A 24338-nucleotide genomic window follows, 5' to 3' on the forward strand; every position below is an offset into this window, starting at 1 on the left:
TAATCCAATATGGCAGCGTTGGCCAAGCAGTAAAGATATTTAATAGGTCACAGAGGTATTGAAACTTATTTTACCCTTCTGCTTCAAATTTTAAGCTGTTATTTTAGTGAAGCAATGGCTGCACAACTCCTATTGTCCTATCACGTGGTTAACCACAAACCGATTTAAATTAAATAAATTGTCACGGATCAAAACAGATTTGGAGTCACTGACCTGGTAGGATAAAAGCACCTCGGCTACAACCGGCTAATGCACATTGAAGAATAACCTAGTTTCCGTTAATAATCAGCTAAATGGTTTTGCATGTGGTAATTCACAGTTTTGTAAATTCCAAAGAAAATTATCTTTCGTCTTAATGTTGTAAATGTGGTTCTTGCATGCGAGATAAGACATCAAGGTACCAATCAGATTGCAATTTCGTACCTGTGAAGTTGTCTTTGTGGTGTTGCAGGCATGTAGTTTGTCTGGTCGTGTGCGACATTTGGGATTTTAACATAAAATATGATGCTAGATTAAAATATATTAAAATTGTAGGACATAGAAACAAAATGAGCTAATCCAAATAGTGATGACCTTAACAAGTTTTACAAATTGAACAATAATAATTGTGTTCGATACAGTTTAAAATAATCATCGAACAACTGACCTTTCAACGTTAGCAAAATCAAACTTAAAAACTTCTTAAGCCGCAGTGTAGCCTTTTTAAATAACATATGGGTGGGATAAGTAAGGCAAGTTAGGCTAAACCAAGTGCCACGTATTTTAACAAAAGTTGCACATTTGAAGAATTGATTTTCAAACTTCGCAGAAACGAAGAAGTCATAATCGATCATCAGGTCATAATAGTTCGAGCAACAATTATTGCATAACTAATAGTGTAATCGTTCAACCAACTGCAGTGGCACGTTCATTGCCAAAAATACAACATGCTTTCAACGGAACGTGTGTGCCTTTTATTTAAACCGAAACGCAAACACATCGAGCACCACGAATGAAAGAAAATGACATCGTCCCGCAAAACTTTTCAATGTGATCGTGGCATACGAGTCAAACAAATCCAAAGTTTTTGGTCTTGATCGCAACACTTAACTTCTGCTTGAGAATTTGCCTGTAAAATATAAAAAACGAGTTATGTGAGAAAGTTAAGGCCGGTGCAATCGACTGTTTTGCAAAGGTTTAGTCGATTAGGACACGCATACTAAAGACGCTAAAACGACATTTTCATTGTGGAAAATATTTTGTATTCGATCAATTTGTGTTCATCCACACGTAAAATCAACTGAAAGTGTCAGAAAACTTAAATAAAACATAGAGTGGCATGGCTTTTCTGCCTGTTGCTTCCAACAAACAGGAGTGTGAGCATATGGGTGGAAGCACTGTGCAATGTATGCATCGTACAAAACCCATTGAGTTTCATAACTCAAAATAGCAATATTTATCCGACCGCTTCCTTACCTAGTTGAATACAGAGGTACGTAGAGCCTCGATATACATGTATTAGCCGTAGGTAGATGTTGGTCATCAGGCGGACGAATGGTGATGGTCGGCATTGGTTGGAATCCATCTTCGCTTGCGGGAAGGGCAGGTGATCCGGTCCAGAAATAAAGTAACTCTTGTTTGTCGGATGAGCTCAGACGATCGACAACCGCCCAGAACCAACGTTTGAACTGGACAAGTTTTTCTGCTGAACCTGCTGCACAAGTACAGTGTTGTACGTCGGTCGCGGTTTCGTTGTCTAGGTGCTAATTATAGTGGGTTATGTCACACATCGATCCTTAATAAAGGGTTACTGCATTACTTAGCAGAAAGCGCCAGAGATCAGTATTATAAGTTACGCCCTTTTTGCAATACTAAGTCTGTATGATTTCGACGAAAAACCTTCAAAAACTTTGATCAATTGCGTTACGAAGCGCTGCACGTTGAAGAATTGTCGGAAAATTTTCAGCCAAAATTCTTTAGGCATTGGACGTGGGCCAGACAAAAACTTTTATTGGCACGAAGTGTTTCGGATCACCTCAGTGTTTTAGTCAAATATTTAGCGAGCTTACGCCTGCGGCCGTAATTGGCTTGGTTACGCTTTTAACGTCGCTTCGGTGCGTTCTCAGAAGCGGACAAGGGGAGCAACGTGCGATTATGTAAAACCGCTAGAGGCAAAAGTTTTTCAAAAATATACGAGTGAATATTTTTGTACACACCTGATTTTCCACTTTCATCATTAAACAGTGTGTAGCTGATAAGCGTACGTAAGTCCACGTGACCGCAACCGTTGACCAATAGGCGAAGATCTTCGGCTGTCAACGATTGTAGCGTGTAGCGAGGTAACACGTCGTACACACCTTGTCGAATCTACATGTGAAAATAATAAATTAACTTTATTTTTTGGAATTAAAAACCTTTAAATCTTGGGGGGGGGGGGTATTACAAGCCACAATTGTTTACATTCCCATATCCCGAAATAGTATGTACAAAAACAAACCAACCTTTTCTAATGGTTTTCTACAGCAGACAATCATCCGGTGGAGGGCGTACCTGCGCACATAATCCCTGACGTTGGATTTAGTGACCGGGGTCATCGCGCCGTCAGCAATAAGTGAGACCTGGAATGTCATTTAAGGATATATTGCGTATTATGTTTGATGCTTGAACACATGAAAGGTTGACAAGTACGAATAGGGATGCGACATTTTGCCAGCACACGAAGCGTTATATGCGTTGGGTGACGTAATTAGTTCGAATAGGGCGTGGGCAGCGAACGGCATGAATGGTATTGGTTGGCCTGTGGTTAAAGTCATACAAATAAACAATTGGAAATAAGTGAGAAACTTTGCCACCTTGACTGATGCGCATATTTGAAATGATCCTTGTGACCGAGAAATACATGGCACAGTGTTCTGAAGTATTACAAACAAATTTTTGGGAGAATTGTTTTATGCAGGTTAGCTGTTGATCGCTGAGAAGAATTTTCTAGTAATTACCCGGTAAAAAAATGCCAAAATTTTCCGTCGCCAATTTAACAACGCACATGTGATAATGCCGAGTTAATCCGCCGGATAACAAATTGCGGTCACGCACAGATAACCTGGTGCTTTATTGGCAAGGTGAACTACTTGTAACCTCAAGTGGCTGCAGAGTAAACCGGATATCAGCTACTTATACGGCATTAAACATAGTGTCAAGTTTTGTTGCTCAAAACATCTGTGAAGTAAATTTAAGCGGTGGAATCGGAAACTAGCGCGTATTATTCCTGTAATTTTGACGGAAATAAAGCAATGTGTAGGAGTCGGTCAATGTGTCAAGTCATGATCTGTGAGTTAAACACGGTTGTGATTCTCTGTATGCAATACCACTATATCACTATACAGATTTTTTCGTGCGCGCGCAACTTTTTGAATTGGATGGTTACAACATTCTAGGTGCAAAAAAATTAAAAAAACAAACAACTTATTAGATTGCTTTACTCATTTACTGGGTACTGGCCACTGTTGAGAAGTTCATTTTTACGAGTTAACAAAAACAGTCATTGTATTTGAAACAACACTTACATTGAGACCAACGCATTTATTCAAAGCTGTTTTTATTAAATGTGTTTGTGGAAATATTAAATAGGTGTTAATTTTTGTATGCATGACATTTCTGTTTCTTTCTTTCAGTTGTATAGTACTATGACTTATATAGCTACAAGAAATTTCGATAGTCCGAAACGTCTTTATTTAGTCGTCGCCTGTGGTGACGTAACTACTGCTGCTTTTCTACCTTAAGCCTCTACGCAAGCGGATGCAATTTAACGCCGATAACTATCTAAGATACTAGAGATAACAAATTCCACCCATCACAAAAAACAACGTTACCGTTCCAGATAGCCCACTAAACAGGTTAAGGTGCTAGAAAAACTTATTACAGAGCGAGGTTATAACCAACGTTTGCAGTTTAAATTTCAACCATTATTACACCACCCCCTGTCGCAATTACATGGTATGTCGGGTATATTTTGACAAAAGGCGCGTGAATGATTAAAAAATATTTGCAGAGGCAGACGAGATGTGTTTATGTGATGGAGTCACGAAGTCGTTATACGTTGATGGGTTTAAACCGAATTTCTTTCAGTGTTTGTTTAGCTGTACGGACATTTTTTACAGATGCATGTTGTGAAGCAACACCTTTTTGAAAGCGTGTTTGACAATGACCACGAAAAGTACACTTTAAGTGCATGTTTATTTGGATATTTTTGGGTGAGTATAGTTTTGTCATTGAAAATGAGGTTAGGTAACGAACCTGTCTACCACTCTCTTCACTCTGGAGATCCGCAACAAAAGTCAACTCAAGATCTTCTAGGACTCCTCCGTCATCACTTTCCGCATCCACCACTAGTTGGCGCAAGCTCTCATAGAGCGTTGGGTCAAAGAACGCGAGGTCATGCCAGTTCACCTAAAAACAAGCCGAACTTCATAATATTGAACACAGCACAAGTCATGTCACAGGAAAGATAATTTCACATACCTTTCGACCTAGAATAACCTTGAGCACGTGACGACATAAAGGAAGGGGGCAAAGTTCATTTTGTAGCAAACACAATCCAAGTATTCGACCGACGTTTCGGAAAGCGTTTAATCTCGCTTCGTTCATTTCACCCCACGATGTTGGTGAATAAAATCCCCTTTTACCCGGTTGGTAAAACAAAGGAGGGCCCCCTGATTGTTCTTCCGCTTGCTGAGCACAGCTGGATGCATCTGGAATATGCATAATATATTTAAGTTCCTTAATCTCGATAAAACATCGTAATTTCCGTAACAATAAAAATTGAAACAACATCAAACATTGAAATAGCTGTTTTTTAAGTTGTTTTTTTCATTCTATTTTATAGGACGAGAAAAAAACTTACTTAACACTAAGTCTGATGGTTCAAATAGTTTTAAGTCACATACAGCACCTAACTTTAAAGAAAATCAACCAAAAACATTTAAACAAAAGAGGTGCCAACCTTTTTCTGCAGACTTCGGTGGTTTATCTGTTGTACTTTCACCAGTCGGCTCCTGGCGGGATTCCCCTGTTCCGCTACCGGGCTCGTTTGTTTCGTTTCTCGATTCGCCGCTAGATGGCGACTGGCGTTGTCCGGTTGCTGCTCTGTAACCTGAACTGAGCAGTTGATCGATCGCTTCCGATACTCGATCCTGCAGAGTCCGCTCGCTGCGTAACAGCAGTAATAGCTCGTACGCTGGTAGACCTAAGGATGAATGGTAACAGTTGTTTTACTGAATAGGCTAAGGATCCGAACTCTGATCTCTGTTAACAGTGTTAAAATCACAATAGGTTTAAAAATGTAGCGTATTAGTATGGTGACGGAGTACGTTAAAAATGTTAACCTAGTCCTAATCCTTAAAAAATGTTTGAATCCGAATTCAAAACAAAGCCTTAATGCTGCCCTTGCACAATTTATTGGTGTTTTTTTAACAAAATTTGCCAAAAGTCGCCAAAAAATTCCACAATATTTATAATATCAACTCCGACTCAAACTTGAAAACCCCATTTTCAATGGGTATTCGTGATTAAACTTACCCAACAGCATTCCAGTAACTTTCGGTGCCCAAGCCGAATGCATGCTCAGCACTTTCGGAAACAATCTCTCGCCAATCGCGTGTTTGCTACGCTCCAACGACGACTGGTTACCTGGCAACAAAACAATCACCATTAGATGCACAAAAACGCAGGAAAAACGGCAACATAATTTGCCAGTTACAAATTCTCTTGTTCAAAACGTACAGTTGAGAAATAGTAGCGTTTGGCTGTGTACTATATACCATACCAAAGTACTGTATATACCAAAGTACTGTACTATATACCATACCAAAGTACTGTATATACCAAAGTACTGTACTGTATATACCATACCAAAGTATGTACTATATACCAAAGTACTGTAAAACACAAGTTGTCCAACCCATTGTTACGTGATAGAGGCTCATGGACGCCATTTTGTGTCCAAAATAATAAAGCGGGTATAGAAAGAAACACATGAATTGTCTGATTTTTACAAACTGGGCAGCTTAACGCCAATTTATTGGGCCAAATTCACTAAACCTTTGTGGCTATAACACTTGAGCGTATGCACTGCTGGCTACCCAAGTGTACAAGCATATTTGGTCATCAAAATTAAACGCTGGATTGGAAAGATAATATCGTTCGCAACTTACTTCTCTGCGATGAGCTTCTTCGGTAGAATGGTGCTGCGTTGGTTGACATAGGGGTAACCGACGCCCCCGACGAAAAGCCCCTCCGTGGACCCCGATCTCTGTACCTGGCTGTAAGGAAGGACCGGAGATTGATATGTCGCCCACCAGGGTTGCTGCTCGTCGTTCCTTATTGTTTAGTGAGCAGTTTTACACTCAGCACAAATGAGGAACACCAAGCATGCCACCGATATATTGTATTTTTGCTCAAGCTTTATTATTTCGTTTTTTTGTAACACCGTAATTGGTAGAAACACTTATATCGGACCAGCTGTCAGAATTCCAACTGGCATCAATTGGGTGGCCAGGTTTTGCAAGCTAGTTAACCCCAAGTGATGTTTTTTAACCCCAAGTGACATTTCCAAACAATCTGTGCCAATCTAACCCTTTCTCCAAAAACAGGAACAATGTGCTTAGAACTTAAAATCTACCTTTTGTGTCAGCAATTCGTTATGATATATATACTATTTTACCAAAGCATTTTTTTACCCGATCTTCCTCTGTCGTCTTGACTTCTCTTGCAGAGTTGTGCCATGAGTGGATTAACAGACGAAGCTGCGGATCCTTTCCTACTCGCCGAACCAGGAATTAAACCATCCAATGACGGAAGTGGATCCGATGACAATAGAGCTTCCGATATTGCTGTGTAAAAACTGCGAGCCACTCCTGTTCCTTCCCCGGGTTCGTCTTTGAATAAGACTTTAACCTAAAAAAAATGATTTGATTTTCAATGGGTTTATTTTCAAATGGGCAGCTGTTGGGTTTCCACCAGTTTTAGGTAAAAAATTACCATACAAGCATTTAATCAGAATTTTGCGTTATTTGTTACATCTTTTAATGGCAAGTTCTACAAACTGTCTAATTTTATCCAATTCAGACATACAGTTAAAACATTTTACCCATTTTATGGGCCAGTGGGGTAAATTGTGGGGCTATAGGTTTTAAACATGACAATCGACGACGCAAAATAGCATGTTCTATGAACTGTCAAAACAAACATTTATTTCGATAATTGTTTAAAATGTGTTAAGGAATTGCAGGGTTTATTTAAATTTATTAAAATACGGCAGTTAATACGTATATAATAACATTATAACACGCGTATTTACCCGGAGAACAGCCATTGGTTGACTGGAACCACATCTACGCTTGAAATGCTGATTTAGATTCTTAAACGTTTGCTGAATTAGCGGATCACGTGATCGCTCGACGTTCAACTGGAGATCAACAGTCTGTGAAGTCCGAATTCTTTCCATGTCTTTACGAAACTTCGCCTCACGAACCTGGTTAAAAAGCAACAAACGATTGTATTCGAGTGTACTTATCAAAAAGGTAACATAGGTTTCATGAGACTGTAATGAATTTTTAGCAGATACTTCCTCCTTAACTTCTATTAAACAACGACAATTATACTGGCCGATACTTAGAAAATGGTTGTTTCCAAACTTTTTAATTTTGTACCATAATGGCTGTTGTATGCTTTTTAGCACTGTTTTTGGAAGTGTGAAAGTTTGACTTCGTAATATAAATCGTCAATCCCCCAGGTTCTGGCAAAATAAAAGTTGCATGTTTCTACAAATTCTAACATTAACAATCGATCTGAACTGAGATGCACCCTCATACAACAAAACTGTGTGTAGTATATTATGAATCATGAGTCACCAGAGACTCAGTACGAGAGATGGAGACAACAGTCGCATATAATAACAGACTGAAAACAACATACCTCAAATCCCCCAAGTTCTTGAAGAATCGACTTCGGTTCATTTCCGACATCATCGAGAAAAACACGACTGAAGAGTTCCAAAGTCAACCGACATTTTCCAAGAACCGACTCCACAACCGCTGAATTGCCGTTCTGATACAAAATTAAACAAATATGAGGAAAATAAAGGCTCATTGCGACTCGACAATTTCACAAACCAACCTTATTTCCGCTCGGACCTGGTTCACTTTCGCTGGAAGTGACGTCGACAGTAACTGCTGCTCCTGGTGCTTGAATGGTATCCATGGGAACGTTTTCTAAAAACAATGACCTTAAATAAAGCTGATTTGGCGTTTAAAAGTTGAGCTGGATACTATATTGCGGTTAATGACCAGATTGAATTCCCAAACATTTGTTTTCAGTAAAAAAAATTGTATCTAAGAGAAAGCACGCTGTCAAAACTGAAAACAAGGCTGCAAACGAATACATTCATATGCAACCGTTCAGCACACAAACAAGTCATCACCTGCATTTGCAACCGCCACAACTTCCCTTTGTGCTTCACCACCATCTCCAACAATCGGAGGATTAAGACTGGAAGTTGAACGGATCACTGATGAGTACGGAGGAGGCGGATGAGGATGTTCAGGAGGATCAACATTGCCTGATGAAGACGCTGCAGGAGTTTTGCCGGATGTTGAAGGTCTGGCATCATCCTCATCCTTGTCTGTGGCAGAAGAAGATGATCTGTGTGAGAGACTCATGGATGACACCTGGTGGGTTTGCTGGGACTGGGAGGAGCGAAGCCGTCCGAAGAGTTCCTCTTTGCGAGCGCTGGGCTGAAGGATGTGAGGTTTCTCAGCAAGTGGCAGCGCAACGGGCAGAGGAACCTAAAAGTATCACATTTTATTAAATAAATTTTGATCCAAAGCATTTTTTAACAAAAAATGATAAAACAATATAATACAATAAAAATGGAACGTCGAAAAATTCTTTGCATCACAAAATTAGAACCTGAAATAAAGACATATTTTTTAAATCATTGTTATTTGCCATAAATAAGAAAAACTAAGTGTTAAAATCTTACATCAAACGGATTTGAGTCGGAACTTCCAAGAAAAGTCATCGATTCTGATCTGTGGAAGAACGATGCTGGAGGTTGCGAGAACAAGTTGAGATCTTCCTCAGTCGGGATGTTGGTGTTGACACGCAAAGACACTGGATCGGACTGTATAGCAACCGAATACAGGTCGTCATGGAAACTGAAATCGTCATCTTCTTCGTCCTCATTTTCGCTGTTGTCATAGCTACAATAAAAAAAAAGATACATGAAAAGACTAAGGGTTATGATGAACATAAATTCATAACCGGGATCAGCCCTGAAGCCTTCTTGTAGACCAGCGGTGATTGCACACTCATTTCGAAATCATAGCACGCCAGGCCTGTTGAATGCGTAATACCAAAGCCGGGTCACCAAGCATTCCCATATGGCAAGGTGTATAGGCTAGAAAAAATAGCTTTCTAGCCTACTCCTTGCCATGTGGGAATAGTTGGCTGATTCGGTACAACGCCTTTAATAAGCCTGACGTGCTACGATGAAAAGACTAACATATACACTACGAGCAACTTTATATAACTAACCCGATGTCAAGTGAGATCTGGTTTCTTGAGTTTGTACTGTTTTTCATATCATCTGCATCACGGAACGACAAACCGCGCATATAGTAGATATAGGCGTCCAATACATAAGCAACATGTTTTAATGCTGCCACATCCACTATAGGAAGAAGATCTGAATGCTCGTTGCTGTGGGAACGCATCAAAGACAAGACGTAGGAGAAAAAGTCCTATTAAAAACATGGAAATAAATAACCGTTAGCAGAATGTGAAAAAAACCAGAGGGTCAGAGAGATTTCGCGACTTAAATATCTCTTCCGAGTGTCATTACACAACATAAAAGCCTAAACACCAATTTAAGGGACCCAAATGGGCCTGTTAATTAGTTTAAGGCAGGGGTTCCCATCTGGGGGCAGCGGTACATAGATCCTTGGGCCACAAAGCAGCTTTTTAAACAGATTTCACAGTACAATTTATTTTGGAATTGTAAATGATATTATGCTTATGCCATTACAGTCTTTGCTTTAAAAAAAACAATTATTTACAAATAATTGTTGTTATTTAGTAAAACGCCTCATTGCCTCATAACAATGCTTTTTCACTTGGTGCCAGCAATGAGCAACAAAGCACAAAGTTAGGAAGAAAATGCAAAGTTAAAGGAGGTGTTTGATTGAGCTATAAAAGCAATTTAATTTAGCAAGGCCTGACAAAGGGGTACGAGCATCAAAAAAGGTTGGGAACCCCTAGTTTAAGGGGTCTGCAGTTAGTTTAAGAAGGGGTCTGTAAAGCGAAATCCTATCAACAAATCTACATTTTCAGGGACATGGCTAAAAAAATGCGAAAAAAACAATAAAATATACACGACTTACTTGTTTAGCATCTTCATTAAAGTTTGAGCTGCCAGGATGCCTCGAAGTATCACGTGATCTTCTGTTATCACGTGATCCACCTTGTGATCCAAAAATAGGTTTAAAATCATGAATGCAAATAGTAGACAAAGTACACAGATTAACCAAATGTCAATTTTAGTATTTCAAAGCATATTTTGACATGACATCACTTGGCGTGTTTTACCTGAAGATTTGTGATGCGGGTGATCTTTGTGCGTTGGGCTTGAAGCCATGGTTAGTATTTGTCCATATCTCAGCTGGTATTCTGTTGACTCCACAACAGTGAGAAGCCAGTTCCAAGTCTTTTCCATGAATGATTTTACAAACGTTTGAAGGTCACTCGCCTCCTGCAAAGGCAATACATTGTATGTGAAACTGTTGTGCAAACATTTTTTAACAAATACTGAAAGTACAACTTAAACTATTTTTTACCTTGAACGAAACTTCTAACACTGTGGAGAGCGGCGCCTCAGAGAGGTAATCCCCTTTCTTGAGAATAGCGAGAAGATGGGAAACTTCACGAATGCAAGTTGCAAAGAGGCGCGCTAGTTGAGCGTTAGTGACAGATGATGAGTTAACTCGTGGTTCCTCTGCATGTTTTACACGGTTCGGTCCGTAATGTCGATCCAGAATGCTGTTGATATACACTGAAACAAAGAAAAGTGTTTGAAACCAAGCAACTAACACGAACCAAAAACGAGTTGAGAACAGTAGGAAACAAATCAAGCTACAATAGCTCATGTTTCGTGTGTCTTAGACCGACCGTCCTATATTTAACAATAAATCACAAGTGACATATTTTTTCCTGTTGTGATTTTTTTCGTTAGAACCGACATGTTTGTATGCTTAAACATGTTTCAGGCAGTAAGAATCACTTTTTTACTTTTGAAGTTTTCAATATTTTGTGATTTGTACAGTACATTTGACATCCATTTTGTGTTGGATAACTGGGTGTTTTTTATTATTTTGGACAGTAACATTTGTTCTACAAAATCGAAAAAGCTTTTCCAAGTAGCCAAATTTGTATTTCTTTTGACAATCATTGAACCTAACGAACAACGCACATTTTTTGTCAAACATTTACCCAGTTCTCCAACGCGAAACCGGTGCTTGATAGAAGTTCAAATAACTTACCATTCTCCAAGTTATCACTGCGTCGCATTCCCCGATCAACATATATGATGCCGGAGTTTGATGATGAAGATCCGAGATTATTGGATCCGACTCTTGATCCACCGCCTCCTGCTCCGTTTCCTGATCGTGGAGGCTTCACAGGGATCATTGAGCTTGATCCCATCGCCCATTGCATTGTGTGAGGTGCTTGGCGGGATTCTGCTCGAAGTTGTCTGGTCGCTTGTCTGCGAATGAGACAAACCAACAGTGTTTTAAAAGTTTTCTCAAACGTAAAATAGATATACAAGCCTACATTTAGTCACACAGGGCAATGGTTCCCATTTTTCGCGCAAAGAGCGATTTAAAAATTCACAACACTTTTTTTCAAGTTTTCAGTCAATTTTAACACCAGTTCGCCACAGCTCTTTCAGAATTGCTTTCATGTTTGATCAAAGGGCAGCAAAAAGCGCATTATTCTATAATTTTATTGTAGGATTTTTACGCCACATTGAGTTAATTGCAAAGAAGAAGAACTCCAAAAATCTTCAGTCACGTTTACTTTTTTGCTCCTTAGTTTTATGCGTGCGTTATTGTAATCTTAAAATTTCTTGAAAAGTATTTAATGACACGGCTCAAAAGCACACTCCAAAACGACACATCTTATAAGGTGTGTATAATATATATTAGCACATAAGGAAATGCTGAGTTTAAAATTTAAAAACACACTAAAAAATAACCTTTTTTGCTCTTTAAAAATATATTTCGAATATTTTTACCTTTCTAGTGTATTCTCGTCATGCCACACGAGTGGATGATCAGAATCCGTGTCCTCATCTTCTTGGTGAGCTCCTCCACTCTTTGCATCACCACCATCATCATTCACTGGCTCTGTATCATATTCCTCCTCATCGTCGTCATCATCCTGATCATGTGATTGCTCACGATCACGCGGGGTCGTCATGTAATCACGAAGCAGCTATGGGTTTACAAGAAAACAATGAAATAGGAGATAGCTCAACACAAACAGCATTTTTTAACATGCAGCGCATTTCTCAACAAAAATCAGATTGTATTGTAGCTTTTGTATGTGAATTTAAAAAACATGCTTTTTTCAACTTATTGATAAAAGACACTTTGTTGTCCCTCATTTAATTCACAATTTGCCACTAAAGACACCTTATTGATGAATGCATACGTCTCAAAATTAGCATTTTTGGTTTGTTTCACACTCACTTTGCTATCATCACTTCCAAGTGAGTCACTGTCACTTTCAGCGAGCAGTTCAATGTCAGTTAGATCCATGTCACTCTCATTTCTTTCACTGTCTGCACCTTGGTCCTCATCACCAGTATCTTGTGCCTGTTTTAATTTTCATAATATGATAAATCACACAACGAAATCTGAAATATTTCTTTTAAAAACTCAGATTACAACTAGAAAAGTGGCTTTCTGATATACTTCCATTTTATATATTCTATACGACATTTACCAACTTACTACACTATACACAATTTATCTAAATGTGTGATTGTTTTTGCAAGCAAAAACGAATGGGTCCCCACACGCGCGTTTATGCGGATTTACGGTAAACCTATGTTGCGGTTATTTTTAGATTTTGTAGATAAAAGCATTAACTTAACTTTAAAAGTTTTTGTCCATATTCTTTTTGCATCATTATTGTCATGTAATTACAAAAAAACGGTGAAAAAAGAACGGAAAAAATACTTTCAATTTAATCTCTTGCTTTGACCTTGATATTGTCGTTCAAGTTCAGTATTTAAACATAAATTTTCCTAGAAAGCCTTAACTGTTATATTAGACACTATATAAAAAAGTCGTTTGCTACAAAGGTATACATAACAACTTGTTTTTCACTTAACTTTGTTTCGCAAAAACGACCGTTTAATGACCTTTTGACAATGTTTTTAACAGCATGCAGTCCTCAGTGTTCAACAATACCGTTTAGCCTAATTTATACATCACTTAAGTACTGATTCTTGAATTGATTTGTCAAAAATAAAGAAGATACGTTATGACGAAATATTCGTAACTGTGTTGTAATGACTACAAGTTGACCTTTAGTGACCCGTGGTTATGCGACGGTCAAGCTGACAACGAGAATTTAAAGACCATTTATCGCGGCTTTCGAAAAAGTTAATTTTGTTTTCATATTTATGTTGATCAACGACGTTTTGCCCGACATAAATGAAACCGAAGTACGTTTATTGAGATTAAATTACGTCTTAGGTGTAAAACCTTCGCCAAAACTGAAAATGCGCGTAGTAACTCAATAAAATGCCACAGCATTGCTGCACACAAAAACAGCTGATTTCTAATCACCCAAACGACTGTCTCGTAAAACACGTCTGTCCGGACGTCAAGCTGAGCACTCCCACTCTGCGGCCTTAATCGTAAACCAGTGAATTCCTCCCTTGGGACTTATATCTGACTGATAGCGTACACATATTATGGGTTGTAAAGGTAACTGGCAAAATTTTAAATACTAAACGAATAGCCTGCTTAAACAATTGTTAAAATGTTCAAATGTTTCTGCACCATAGGACTTCTGCTTTAGCAAGTATAGCCGATTTAAAAATTTCACGTTTTGGGGGGCTGTGGGTGAACCGAGGGATCAAACGAGGTCAAAATTCACATGGACCATCTTTAGACCAATATCTGTAATGTGTGTAAATTTGAAAAAGTTTGAACCATTCTTTCTTGACCAAAACGTGGGAACAAATCCGCGCTAAAAATTTCACGTTTTGGGGGGCTGTGGGTGAACCTGAGGGATCAAACGGGGTCAAAATTCACATGGACCATCTTTAGACCAATATCTGTAATGTGTGTAAATTTGAAAAAGTTTCAACCATTCTTTCTTGACCAAAACGTGGGAACAAATCCGCGTTAGACGGAAAAAAAGAAAAAAGAAAAAAAGAAAAAAAAATACGGACAAAAACAATATGTGTCCCCTTCAGGGAAGGGGACCCATAAAAACCGAGCCGATTTCCAATACATTATAGATATTTTTTCAAAAGATCACCAAAAATCGGCATGCTATGACAAAAACAACATTTGAATGCCAATAGGTTGTGTCAGAAATTTAGTGTCTGGTTTTCATATAATTTTCTTTCTTTTCTGCTTACTGTACTAGTTAACGATCATTGCCAGTGTTACATTTTCTTTTATCACATTATTTTCAATTATCAAACTTACTAGAGCAGTTGAACTGGTCTCCTGTGAAGTTTCCATATGGTCAGATTCACCCCCAGCATTATCATCCTCATGTTCACCATCACCAACATGACTTCGCCGACTTCGTGCACGACCTGATCCGTATCTTCGTGACAAGACAGTGTTGCGCTTTGATTTCTTCTTCGACTTGGAAGATTTTTTCACCTAAGCCACAATAAAACACATTATTATGCTTTAAACCATGAATCGGGAATCTTGCGGACGGTAGCACTTTTTCACTTTCAATTTCGTCCCATTTGCTGTTTGTCAGTTTGTTGAAATTTGGAATTTATCCCAGTTTCTTCGACCGTTGTTTAGCTAAGTTTTGTTAATATTTAAAAAAAGGAACGAAAATGCGATAAGTTTTGTATTGAAACCGATAATATTAACCACCTTCATGAAACCGTAAACACTTCGAGTTGGAACAAAGTTACTTGTATTCACTATTTGTCGGGCCGAAGATTAAAAAACATTTATTCAGTAACCACTAAGTCTTAAACACACAGAAAAAGCGCAACATATGAAAGCTTTTTACACCCACAAAATATTTTTTCCCAAGTAAACACTTTTTTAGGAGTGCTGCGGGTCGGTTAATTTTGCTTGGTGGATCAGATGCAGCCCGCGGGCCATCCTCGGTTAAACTAAATTTTCACATGCTACACTGAAAATTTATCGCAAACATTTTCAAAGGCGGTCACTTATGATTGGCACAAAAGGGAGACAAAACTTAGCCAGGATTAAAAGGTTGCAGCAAACGTTCCTTTGGTGAAGTATTGCAGAATTAGTAAATGGACTCATGGAATATAACTCATATACATACCTGTTTGCCCACACCTCCACCCGAAGGACCAGGTCTACCAGAATCGTCATCAGAAACCGTACTCCTGTAAACAATTTTGTTTAAGAGTCGATTTAGGTCAGTGGTTCTCAAAGTATGGGTCGCGCAGGTTCAATAAATGGGTCGCGCTGCGGTGATTCCATTCTGCCCAAACGAACTATTACTGTATTAAGTAAACACAAACGAATTTTCTTAATGTAGTAGTAAAGTCACCTCATTTGACACGTTGTTCAGTAAATGAACCAATCATTACAACATACCGACAATAGCCTTTCAATTTTACTGTTACGCACATAGCGATTGTAACGTCATAGCACGGGGAATAAAAGGACAAAGTAATCTTGCGAAACTAGACGTGGAGATGTAACAGTTAGCGTTTAAGGATTATTAAGTATTCATACAAGGAAACTTTTTAGATTTGGGATTCACTTCTATCAATGATCATGGTGCTGCAAAGCCACAATGTGTGTTTTGTTATGCAGTGTTGTCAAACGAATCGACCTCGTTAAGCCTGCAGCCATTTAGACATGGGCAGACTCCTATGCGGCGACGGCGTGGCCTCGAAATTGCAGTTTGGCTTGTTAATAAGAATATTTAAATTTTTTGATGTTTGAGGCTTGGGTCGTGAGATATTCATAAAACTCAGATTTGGGTCGCGGTCAAAAAAGTTTGAGAACCACTGATTTAGGTGAAAATAACAACATACCTTGGTGGAAATGGCATTTTGGAGAAGGCAGTGGTGGAACCATGTACAACTTCCATGTTATGCGAGAGTAGTGAATATGACGTAGTGGGCCGGGACACCCCCATTCTCACGGGTGCGATTAATGCTTCAGCCATTTCACATAATTCCTCCACAGCTATTGGGGTCAGTGCCTGAAAATGTTTTTGAAATAAAACGGTTACCTCAAACGTCATGTGAAAAGTGTACAAATAATCTAAAAAACTATAGGTATAGATTTTAACACAAAACGTATGTTTTCTGTCTGCAATAAACATGTAACTATACACATACTATGAATTATATTTAAGTAACATATAACTTACTTTAAAATTGCACAAATGAAAAAAAACAATTTATAGTAACAATGACAAGAACACATACAAGAAAGGCTCTCCTGCATTTGGAAGTCGGCTGATTGTAAAACGATGATTTGGACGAGATTTTATCGGGGGTAGATTGGGCAGTGAGTACAACAAACACACGGATGACAGAACGCAGAAATCTTCTTGCAACCATAATTCCTTCATCTCTTTTGACTCCTTTGTTGAGCTGTACAGTATGAATAAGTGTTTCCAACAGTTTGTCCATGTATTCATAACTCGCACTTTTGATGAGAAGTGTGTGCGTGAACATGTCCAAGCGTGCTGTGCCTGTTGAAAATAGAAAAAAATATTGTTCATGTCCCTGTCGCAGAAAAGTCAAAATAAACGTTTGTCAAATTTTTAAGCACAGTGTTTATTGTTCTTCTGAAAAAAATGGCCTCACAAGTTGGTAAAGAGTTGAAACGTGACTTACTACGCAATTAAGTTACCCTGTCCTAGTGTCCTATATTATAATTTTGTCCTTTTTATACATATCAAGGAATATCTCGAACGTATTTTTTGCACAATATTACTTTCATAATTTTTGCAAATGTAAAAACATCGAGCTAATAAATGATTAGCTGTAGAAGGCATGTGTTTCTACCCTGTTACTCCCAACAAACTGGAGGGTCATTAGATGATTACACTAGCCAATACGGCCGATCCCTCGTCAGCAGATGCACTGATGACACCTTATAGGTCGAAATAGAATGCAAATGTAGTTTTACTAAACACAAAATTGCCAGCGATTTAGAATAAAACGTACACATTGTATTAAGCAAACGTTTCGGCGAAATTGTTATCATCAGTGAAAAATGAATTATGCACAAGCGGAATCAAGTGCGTTTATATACATAGAAGGGAAAATATAATGGGGAAATGTTTAATGAAATGTTTACGTTCTATTCTAAATTTTGTTTTTAGTAACTGTATTTGAGTTGTTTACAAAAAATAATGTTGGGCAATTTTCCACCTAAATTTTATAGTAAACTTTTAGTAAGAACGAATACTAAGCATGACAGTGGCATACAGTTTGACAAAACTTACCAGATTGTTGCTGCAATAGTTCCTCGTCTTCAGGAAGTAATGGAACACCAGATCCTGATTGATCCTTTGAATCAAGACGGAAGCTCACAGAGAGTTTGTCGCGTCTATCCGTATCACCTCCCATGATGAGAGAACGAACAGCTTTCCAATCACTTAGTAACTGCAACAAGGCTTCACGACAAAACCTAAAACACACAAGTTCAATAAATACTAAGCACGATTTAAATAAAGTTATTTGTGTTGGTACAGTATAGTGACAAGTAAAGTGTTATGGTACAAAAGGTTTTTTTTCGGCTTTACTTGGACCACAAAGTGACAAATATATATAATTTATGTATAAACATATCTCCACAAAAGGCTTTTCAATGATACGAAGGCACCAAGCAAATGGTCTCCTGTCGTTTCTTAAAAAAGAACCCAAGAACCTATTTCTGAAAAAAGCTTCGGGTAAATCAAATTTTTGCTTGTTGATCTAACCTAGGTGGGTGAAGATCATGTTCTGGCATATCTTGCTCCCCGCTCTGAGTCGGCGATTTTGCTCCACTTCTCCCCATTCTGTGTGCACGAGATGGTGGAACGTTCATCCTGGATGACCTTTGTGGTGGTCGCCATTGTCGTTGGTCGAGCAACTGACGAACTACTGTCTGAATCTGAAATTTAGAATTTAGAAACATCATTGTTGAGCAAATCTGATTTTTTCTGGATTAAAAACAACAAATAGAAATACCATATTGGGTTACGGGTTGTGTGAAAATATAGTATTTTAACAATAAAATACTCTTTCCCCATTAGGACCAACAAACCATCGTAAACGGAGAACTTGTTATTGAGGCAAAAATAAAAATAAATATTTTTGACAACACTCGTTACATTAAACAAGAAAAACCTTAAAAATGCAATAACTCATTATAGCAACAAATACTCAAATTAAATACAGAAAAAAAGATAAAACTGGTGTAAAAAGTTGATTTCATCGATTTGCGTAACACAGTAACGTAATTTTACCAGAAAATGTAGTATATGTTGACCAGAAGAGTTGTGAATTTCGTACAAGTCAGTCAGGTGCAGCAGATTACGAAGTAACGCCATTCTGTCATTGTTGTCACCAGCAACCAACGACTTACAAGCACATTTCTCCCAACAGTCACAGTAAGCTGTAGGGCTCGTGCGCTTCAATCTGAAAGCGCAAATCATAAAAAATACATTAAACGCGACATTGATAATTGCCGGTTGAGCAAAGGAAAAGTGGAAATATGCCTGGCAACAACACTATATCCATGATATTAAAAAGTACGACATAATCCGAGAATGTTGAAATAGGTAACAGTGATTGCATAGAATTTATGGAACAATAATCAATGACATAAATTGGATATTTAAAATACTATACTTCCACGGTATTTTGTACATGACCAGCGAAGAATCTATGTGACAAGAAAAGCAGTCGAATGCCTAGGTTAATTGTTTTTGTTTTTGGATTGAGAAAATACACAAGACATTGTAATGGGCATAAAGATCTCGACCTTTAACTGTTATAATAAAGAAGTATTTTACGAACTTGCAATCATGTCCTTTGTGGCAAACTCTGGCACATTCTGTGCAACAGCATAACGTCTCCGTCAATCCACATGTCAGACACTCGAAGATGTCCTAAAGAAATACAATTTAGTCTCAAAGCACATGAACAAAACATTTTATACATAAACTAATTGTCCAAAAACAGAAAAACAACGATATTTATTGAAACACAATGTAAAAAGCTTTTAAATAGCAACATGGTTTTAGCTTATAGTATTAGACATAAATTGTATTTACTGACTTGGTTAATGTGTTGGGCACCAGTCCATGTAAAAGTACAAGTATCATTACAACACAACATGTATAGTGGGTTGTCATCTGCATTTGACCCAGACGGATAAATCATTGACAATAGTTGTTTGTAATGTTCAGGTCCAATCTCATCTTTGTCTGCAACGTCTGAAGAAAACATGCAATTTTTGATTATTTTGATAGAAGAGGTAAAGAAAAGGTCAGGAACCATTGGTTAGGTTTGCTGGTTATAAAACAAGGTGTCTGGTGTTTGTTATTTTACCTTTATCCTGTTGAGCAACAGTTTCCTTTGCAACATTTATAGCAGCAGTGAAAAGAATGAGGGCAGCAGGATAAGCTCGATGTGCGACGGCAAACATGAATGGCGTGTAACCAGCTGTGTCCCTAAATACAAAATCAAGGTATTGTTAGATCTTAAACAATAGCTAAAAGTGTTTCTAAGTTCAGTAAACCAGTAAATATATTTTTATATATTCCTTTATTAAACCGACTGATTCTGTTTTACCAAGGATTTTATCGTCCATTGATTTTACTGTACTCTAGTTAAAAAGGCAAACAGTGATCGTCAGGTTAAGCCATGCTGTTGATGGTTTTGATCTATTATACTAAAGTTGTTATTTTGATATATTTTTAATACTCTGTTTAAAGCAATTTCTTTCTTTTTTATGGAATAGATTTTTCTGAATCTGTTTTTCCACTTTTCACATTTGAATTTCAATGCTTTGAATCAAACATTGAGCTGTAAATTGTAAATGTAAAACTTTATTCAAACAAATAGTCGTACTTTTGTGTAAGAAGTTTCTTTAGATGAGGTTGAATGCACTTTGAATTGCAAATGAGCTTAAGTATAGAAACTGCATCCCATCGAGTTCCACGATCCTTCCCTTCTCCTTTACCTTCAGACCATGTTGATGAGGAGCGGTTCTTTTTCTTGTCACTCGAAGGCACTGTCAAATTAATTCCCTCCTCTTCTGGCATAAAAGTGAAAAAATGTCAAAGAGGAAGAAGTAACGTTCATGCATAATACATGCAAACAAAGACATAATTTGTCGAATAATATTTTTGACATATTGTATTTTATTTAAATTTTTAAAAAGTGCTTCATGATTTCCTTATTTTGCTGCCAGTCCTTCGGTTTTCTTGTTTCTATGCTTTGTTTAATTACATGTTATTTACCAAACGTACCTTGCTGCCCATCATTTTTCCATGTGGGCAATTCTGGTGGCCATGTAAGTATGGGACTTCCAGGTGGGTGAACTTCTGAAATCTGGATTCCCTTTACAAAAAGTATTTAACTTATTGTCAACTGTCAAACCAAACTTGGGTCATGTGACAAAACCTTACCCAAGGTCCACTTGCAAACTGGGTTGGTGGAACGGGTGGAGAGGACCCTGGAACTGGTATTGGAGCCCTTGATGGACTGTAACAAAAAATATAAATTCAGAGATCAATACACACATGTTTTTACTGAAGAGAGAAGGATTTGTAAACTACTGGATATAGCACCAGCTGATAACACATCTGCTACCAGATTCACAACATGAAATTTGAACACAAAAAGACCTACAACAACAAAATCTGTTAACGGAACAAAAAACCTAAAATATCCCCTATTTTATCTAATGATGATGACAAGTAATGTTGGAATAATGCCCCACAGAAAAGCTTTGAAAAATACCTTTCATCTGGGGGTCCACCACTAGCTGGTCCACGTGTAACAGCAGATATTGCATTTGCAATTGCATTAACAGCATCAGCATGATCACTATCCGACATGAACAAACCACCAGCTGGTGAAGTTGACATTAGTGGTTTTGGTTCACCTGTTGAAAGAAAAACACTTTAACTAAACAGACAGTACAACATTTCAAACAAAACCAGTAACCCTGTGGGGACCTGAAACTGTTAGTCAACTATTTTCAAGCATCCTTGTGAAAATAATTTTTAATGGGGGAGTGTAGCTGAAACAATTCATAAGAGTGAAATTTAAAATCTGATTGTAACAACATCATTTTGAAAAAGTACCAGGGTTGGGCCTTGCAGGTGATTCTGGAACTGTTTTTGGTGCCGGACTTTTCTTTGAGTCCTTTTCCTTTTCATCTTCCTTTTGTTCTTTGTTGGATGACGGGATGCTCATCTCAATGCACATGTGAAGAAGGTTTCGCTGCCCATCACACCTTTCATCAAGTAAACTCTGCAAATATGGTTATATTATGAAAATACAACTGATGCAGAATATATAACAGCAACAGATTTGCCTTGACAGGTAGGGTTTGAATATACTTGGTATATTTTGTAACAACACTGTTGTTATTCAAAAATGTTGATCTTTTCTTTGCAATTGCTTTTTTCACCAACCTTGTAAAAGACATTGAGCCATGTTGTTGATGGGTTGGTTTCTATACTCTTAATAAGAGCTTCAAATGCAGGAAAGTCTCGTCGGAGGACAAGTGGCATCAAGACTTGATTTTGAAAAGCCAGAACGGTAACTGTGTACCTGAAAACAACAAACATAAAAATAGTGGTCATCTAAATCATCTGCATGAGTGGACATGTAGAAGAAAATTTTAGGAAATGAATGTTTTAAAAAAACAGTACGAAAAACAACAACAAATCATACCTTGTGTCAGCATCAACTGAATGTATGCCCATTCCAGAAGCCAAAAGTGGGGGAATATCTGCCCAAATGGGGTCTCGGATTCCATCATTTTCATCAGCTAGAAGTGGGTACAACATTGCATTGTAATCTTGAAGAAGAGTCGGACATTCCTGAGAGAAAAAAAATCGTTAAAAAACAATAGTCATACACTAGGTGTTTAAACAAAGTGTGTTTGTGCTTTACAAATCATGTCTAGTACTCAAGGCTGAATGATGTATGTTAACCATGTGTTTAACATGAAACATTGATTCAATTGTAGTTATAGCCAGAAATGAATGAAACTTTATCTATGAGAAGAGATATGAATAATCTGTTCTAAAAAAAATATGTAGTTATTTTGTAACATAGTGATATATAGCACAGCTTTTTTTCACTTTGCTAAACAGTATTTCTTTTTTTTCAACACAGTTTGAATGTAGTTTATGGCATGCAATAACACACAATTTGGAAATCTTAGATGCCCTCAAAGAATTTGTGACCCCTTTTTTAAACTATGATAATGGTCAATGGGGTGTGCCAAACACAACCAGAACTAATCAATGGAACTTGGTAAGATTGAAAAAGTCAAACTTAAAACAGTGAAATTATGAAAGTTTAATGTAAACTTTACTGTAAACTAACAAACAATTTTGTTTAGATCTAACAGGCCCAATACAAGCTGTAGCCAATGTTTTTTTTTACCTGGCTGCAATTGAGAAGTTTGCATTTCGACATGCTGTTTGTTGCTACAGAGGTTGATGCCTCTTTGCTAAGATCGACACCTGTAGAAAAAACACTTTTAAACAACCTGATCATGAAAACTACAGGAGAGATAGAAATATTAGTAATTTACTGTGGTCATCTTTTTATTAGTTAATTTTATAATCAAACGATAGGTGTTTTTAATGGCAGACTAAATATAGCCAAATATCCACCAGTGAAATGGCTGTTCAGCAATATGTTTGCTACCAGACAATGTCCTGGCAACGCTTAATAGCTTTTTTATATTTTTCACAACATTTGAGATTGTAAAGCAAATGACAAGTTCTAACACAAGCGCCTAGCAACCAAAGCTTTTAATTTATCCCAGCTTTGAAATAGGATAAAATAGGGTAAAGTAGGTAAACTTAACCCATAGTCTTAAATCCATTAAAACCAATCCAAATAGTCAATTACAGTTTATAAAGAACAACGTTTTACTTTTTGGTTACAACGTTTTATTTTAGCACATTTTTTTCGCTCTTTTTAGTCATGAAACCATACTCTAAATGTGTTGAATACGACACTTACACATTGCCATTGCAGTTGCAGCTGCAGCAACTGGCTTTTTCTGTCTTTTCTCTTCTATTTCTTTTCGTATCTTGTGTATCTTTTCAGCTAAAAGGTGGAAGTATTCCTCCTGCCAAATGCATAGTATTAGTTTTTGTTAACAGTGGAAGCATATTTGCGGCTTTCTAATTTTTCCAATTTATTCAATATGTCTTACCAAAACATTTTTAAGGACATTGGCAGGCTTAGCTTACAACATGTTGGAATTTAAAAAAACTTTTGGTTACTGCTCAAATATAGAATGTACCTTTGAGTTTGCCCCAGCATAACACGATTTTTCAACTCTGTGAGCAAAACCGAGAAGTTTTATCAGCCTGTTGTCATTTATAGGCATCATATCTGAAGTAGGAAAGAATCTGTGCACTCTGAAATACATTAACACTTGTCAAGTTGTGAAGAATTTGTTGCTGTCGAAACAGAGTCATTAAAACTTACAGTTTTTGGATGAGATATGTTCGAAGTTCCCCTTTTACATGACTATGCCATTTATGAACAACTTTGCCCTGGTTTATTGGAGCATCAACACTGCTATAAAAATGTGAAAAGAGTTTTATAATTTGTATTACTGCATATAATGAATGTGTAAAAATACACTGTACTTACCCTGAGGCAGAGGTATTAGCAGAACTTTGCATGTCCAAAAGACCACTGTCAACCAAACCTTGAGTAGCAAACATTGTTTTTTTGCCTGAAACTGTTTTTTAAATAAACTAATTTTACAAAAAATAACTAGTGCAAATTATTTACTGGTTAATTTATGATTCTCATGATTGTCACTCTTATTTTACCA

At 37.5% G+C, this 24338-nt stretch overlaps 1 protein-coding gene across 8 annotated transcripts in view; it reads right to left on the minus strand.

Annotated features, from left to right (window-relative positions):
* Positions 1 to 930: 930 nt before the first annotated feature.
* LOC145202746 (E3 ubiquitin-protein ligase UBR5-like) overlaps positions 931 to 24338 on the minus strand; it is a 34413-nt gene continuing 11005 nt past the window's right edge. For 2 of the 8 annotated variants that reach the window (XM_080075806.1, XM_080075803.1), the window contains exons 17-60: positions 24152 to 24242; positions 23984 to 24076; positions 23796 to 23913; positions 23510 to 23618; positions 22922 to 23001; positions 22202 to 22350; positions 21940 to 22078; positions 21607 to 21775; positions 21260 to 21404; positions 20926 to 21001; positions 20767 to 20857; positions 20366 to 20552; positions 19844 to 19965; positions 19571 to 19728; positions 19310 to 19401; positions 18757 to 18928; positions 18229 to 18401; positions 17752 to 17936; positions 16724 to 16992; positions 16325 to 16494; positions 15601 to 15664; positions 14763 to 14945; positions 12783 to 12908; positions 12326 to 12525; positions 11571 to 11794; positions 10869 to 11083; positions 10621 to 10783; positions 10416 to 10495; positions 9571 to 9776; positions 9017 to 9236; positions 8456 to 8819; positions 8152 to 8246; positions 7951 to 8082; positions 7334 to 7507; positions 6714 to 6930; positions 6189 to 6353; positions 5554 to 5664; positions 4979 to 5221; positions 4498 to 4727; positions 4273 to 4425; positions 2481 to 2597; positions 2196 to 2346; positions 1456 to 1693; positions 931 to 1108 (exon numbers count right to left, since the gene is read on the minus strand). In XM_080075806.1, coding sequence (XP_079931932.1) covers positions 1048 to 1108; positions 1456 to 1693; positions 2196 to 2346; positions 2481 to 2597; positions 4273 to 4425; positions 4498 to 4727; positions 4979 to 5221; positions 5554 to 5664; positions 6189 to 6353; positions 6714 to 6930; positions 7334 to 7507; positions 7951 to 8082; positions 8152 to 8246; positions 8456 to 8819; positions 9017 to 9236; positions 9571 to 9776; positions 10416 to 10495; positions 10621 to 10783; positions 10869 to 11083; positions 11571 to 11794; positions 12326 to 12525; positions 12783 to 12908; positions 14763 to 14945; positions 15601 to 15664; positions 16325 to 16494; positions 16724 to 16992; positions 17752 to 17936; positions 18229 to 18401; positions 18757 to 18928; positions 19310 to 19401; positions 19571 to 19728; positions 19844 to 19965; positions 20366 to 20552; positions 20767 to 20857; positions 20926 to 21001; positions 21260 to 21404; positions 21607 to 21775; positions 21940 to 22078; positions 22202 to 22350; positions 22922 to 23001; positions 23510 to 23618; positions 23796 to 23913; positions 23984 to 24076; positions 24152 to 24242 — 6920 coding nt within the window. In that variant the 3' untranslated portion in view covers positions 931 to 1047. The remainder of the gene's footprint in view (positions 1109 to 1455; positions 1694 to 2195; positions 2347 to 2480; positions 2598 to 4272; positions 4426 to 4497; positions 4728 to 4978; positions 5222 to 5553; positions 5665 to 6188; positions 6354 to 6713; positions 6931 to 7333; positions 7508 to 7950; positions 8083 to 8151; positions 8247 to 8455; positions 8820 to 9016; positions 9237 to 9570; positions 9777 to 10415; positions 10496 to 10620; positions 10784 to 10868; positions 11084 to 11570; positions 11795 to 12325; positions 12526 to 12782; positions 12909 to 14762; positions 14946 to 15600; positions 15665 to 16324; positions 16495 to 16723; positions 16993 to 17751; positions 17937 to 18228; positions 18402 to 18756; positions 18929 to 19309; positions 19402 to 19570; positions 19729 to 19843; positions 19966 to 20365; positions 20553 to 20766; positions 20858 to 20925; positions 21002 to 21259; positions 21405 to 21606; positions 21776 to 21939; positions 22079 to 22201; positions 22351 to 22921; positions 23002 to 23509; positions 23619 to 23795; positions 23914 to 23983; positions 24077 to 24151; positions 24243 to 24338) is intronic. The other 6 variants (XM_080075809.1, XM_080075807.1, XM_080075808.1 and 3 more) reach the window with 6 other exon arrangements.

Source organism: Phallusia mammillata, chromosome 7, assembly GCF_965637545.1.
Source record: "Phallusia mammillata chromosome 7, kaPhaMamm4.hap1.1, whole genome shotgun sequence".
NCBI lineage: Eukaryota > Metazoa > Chordata > Ascidiacea > Phlebobranchia > Ascidiidae > Phallusia > Phallusia mammillata.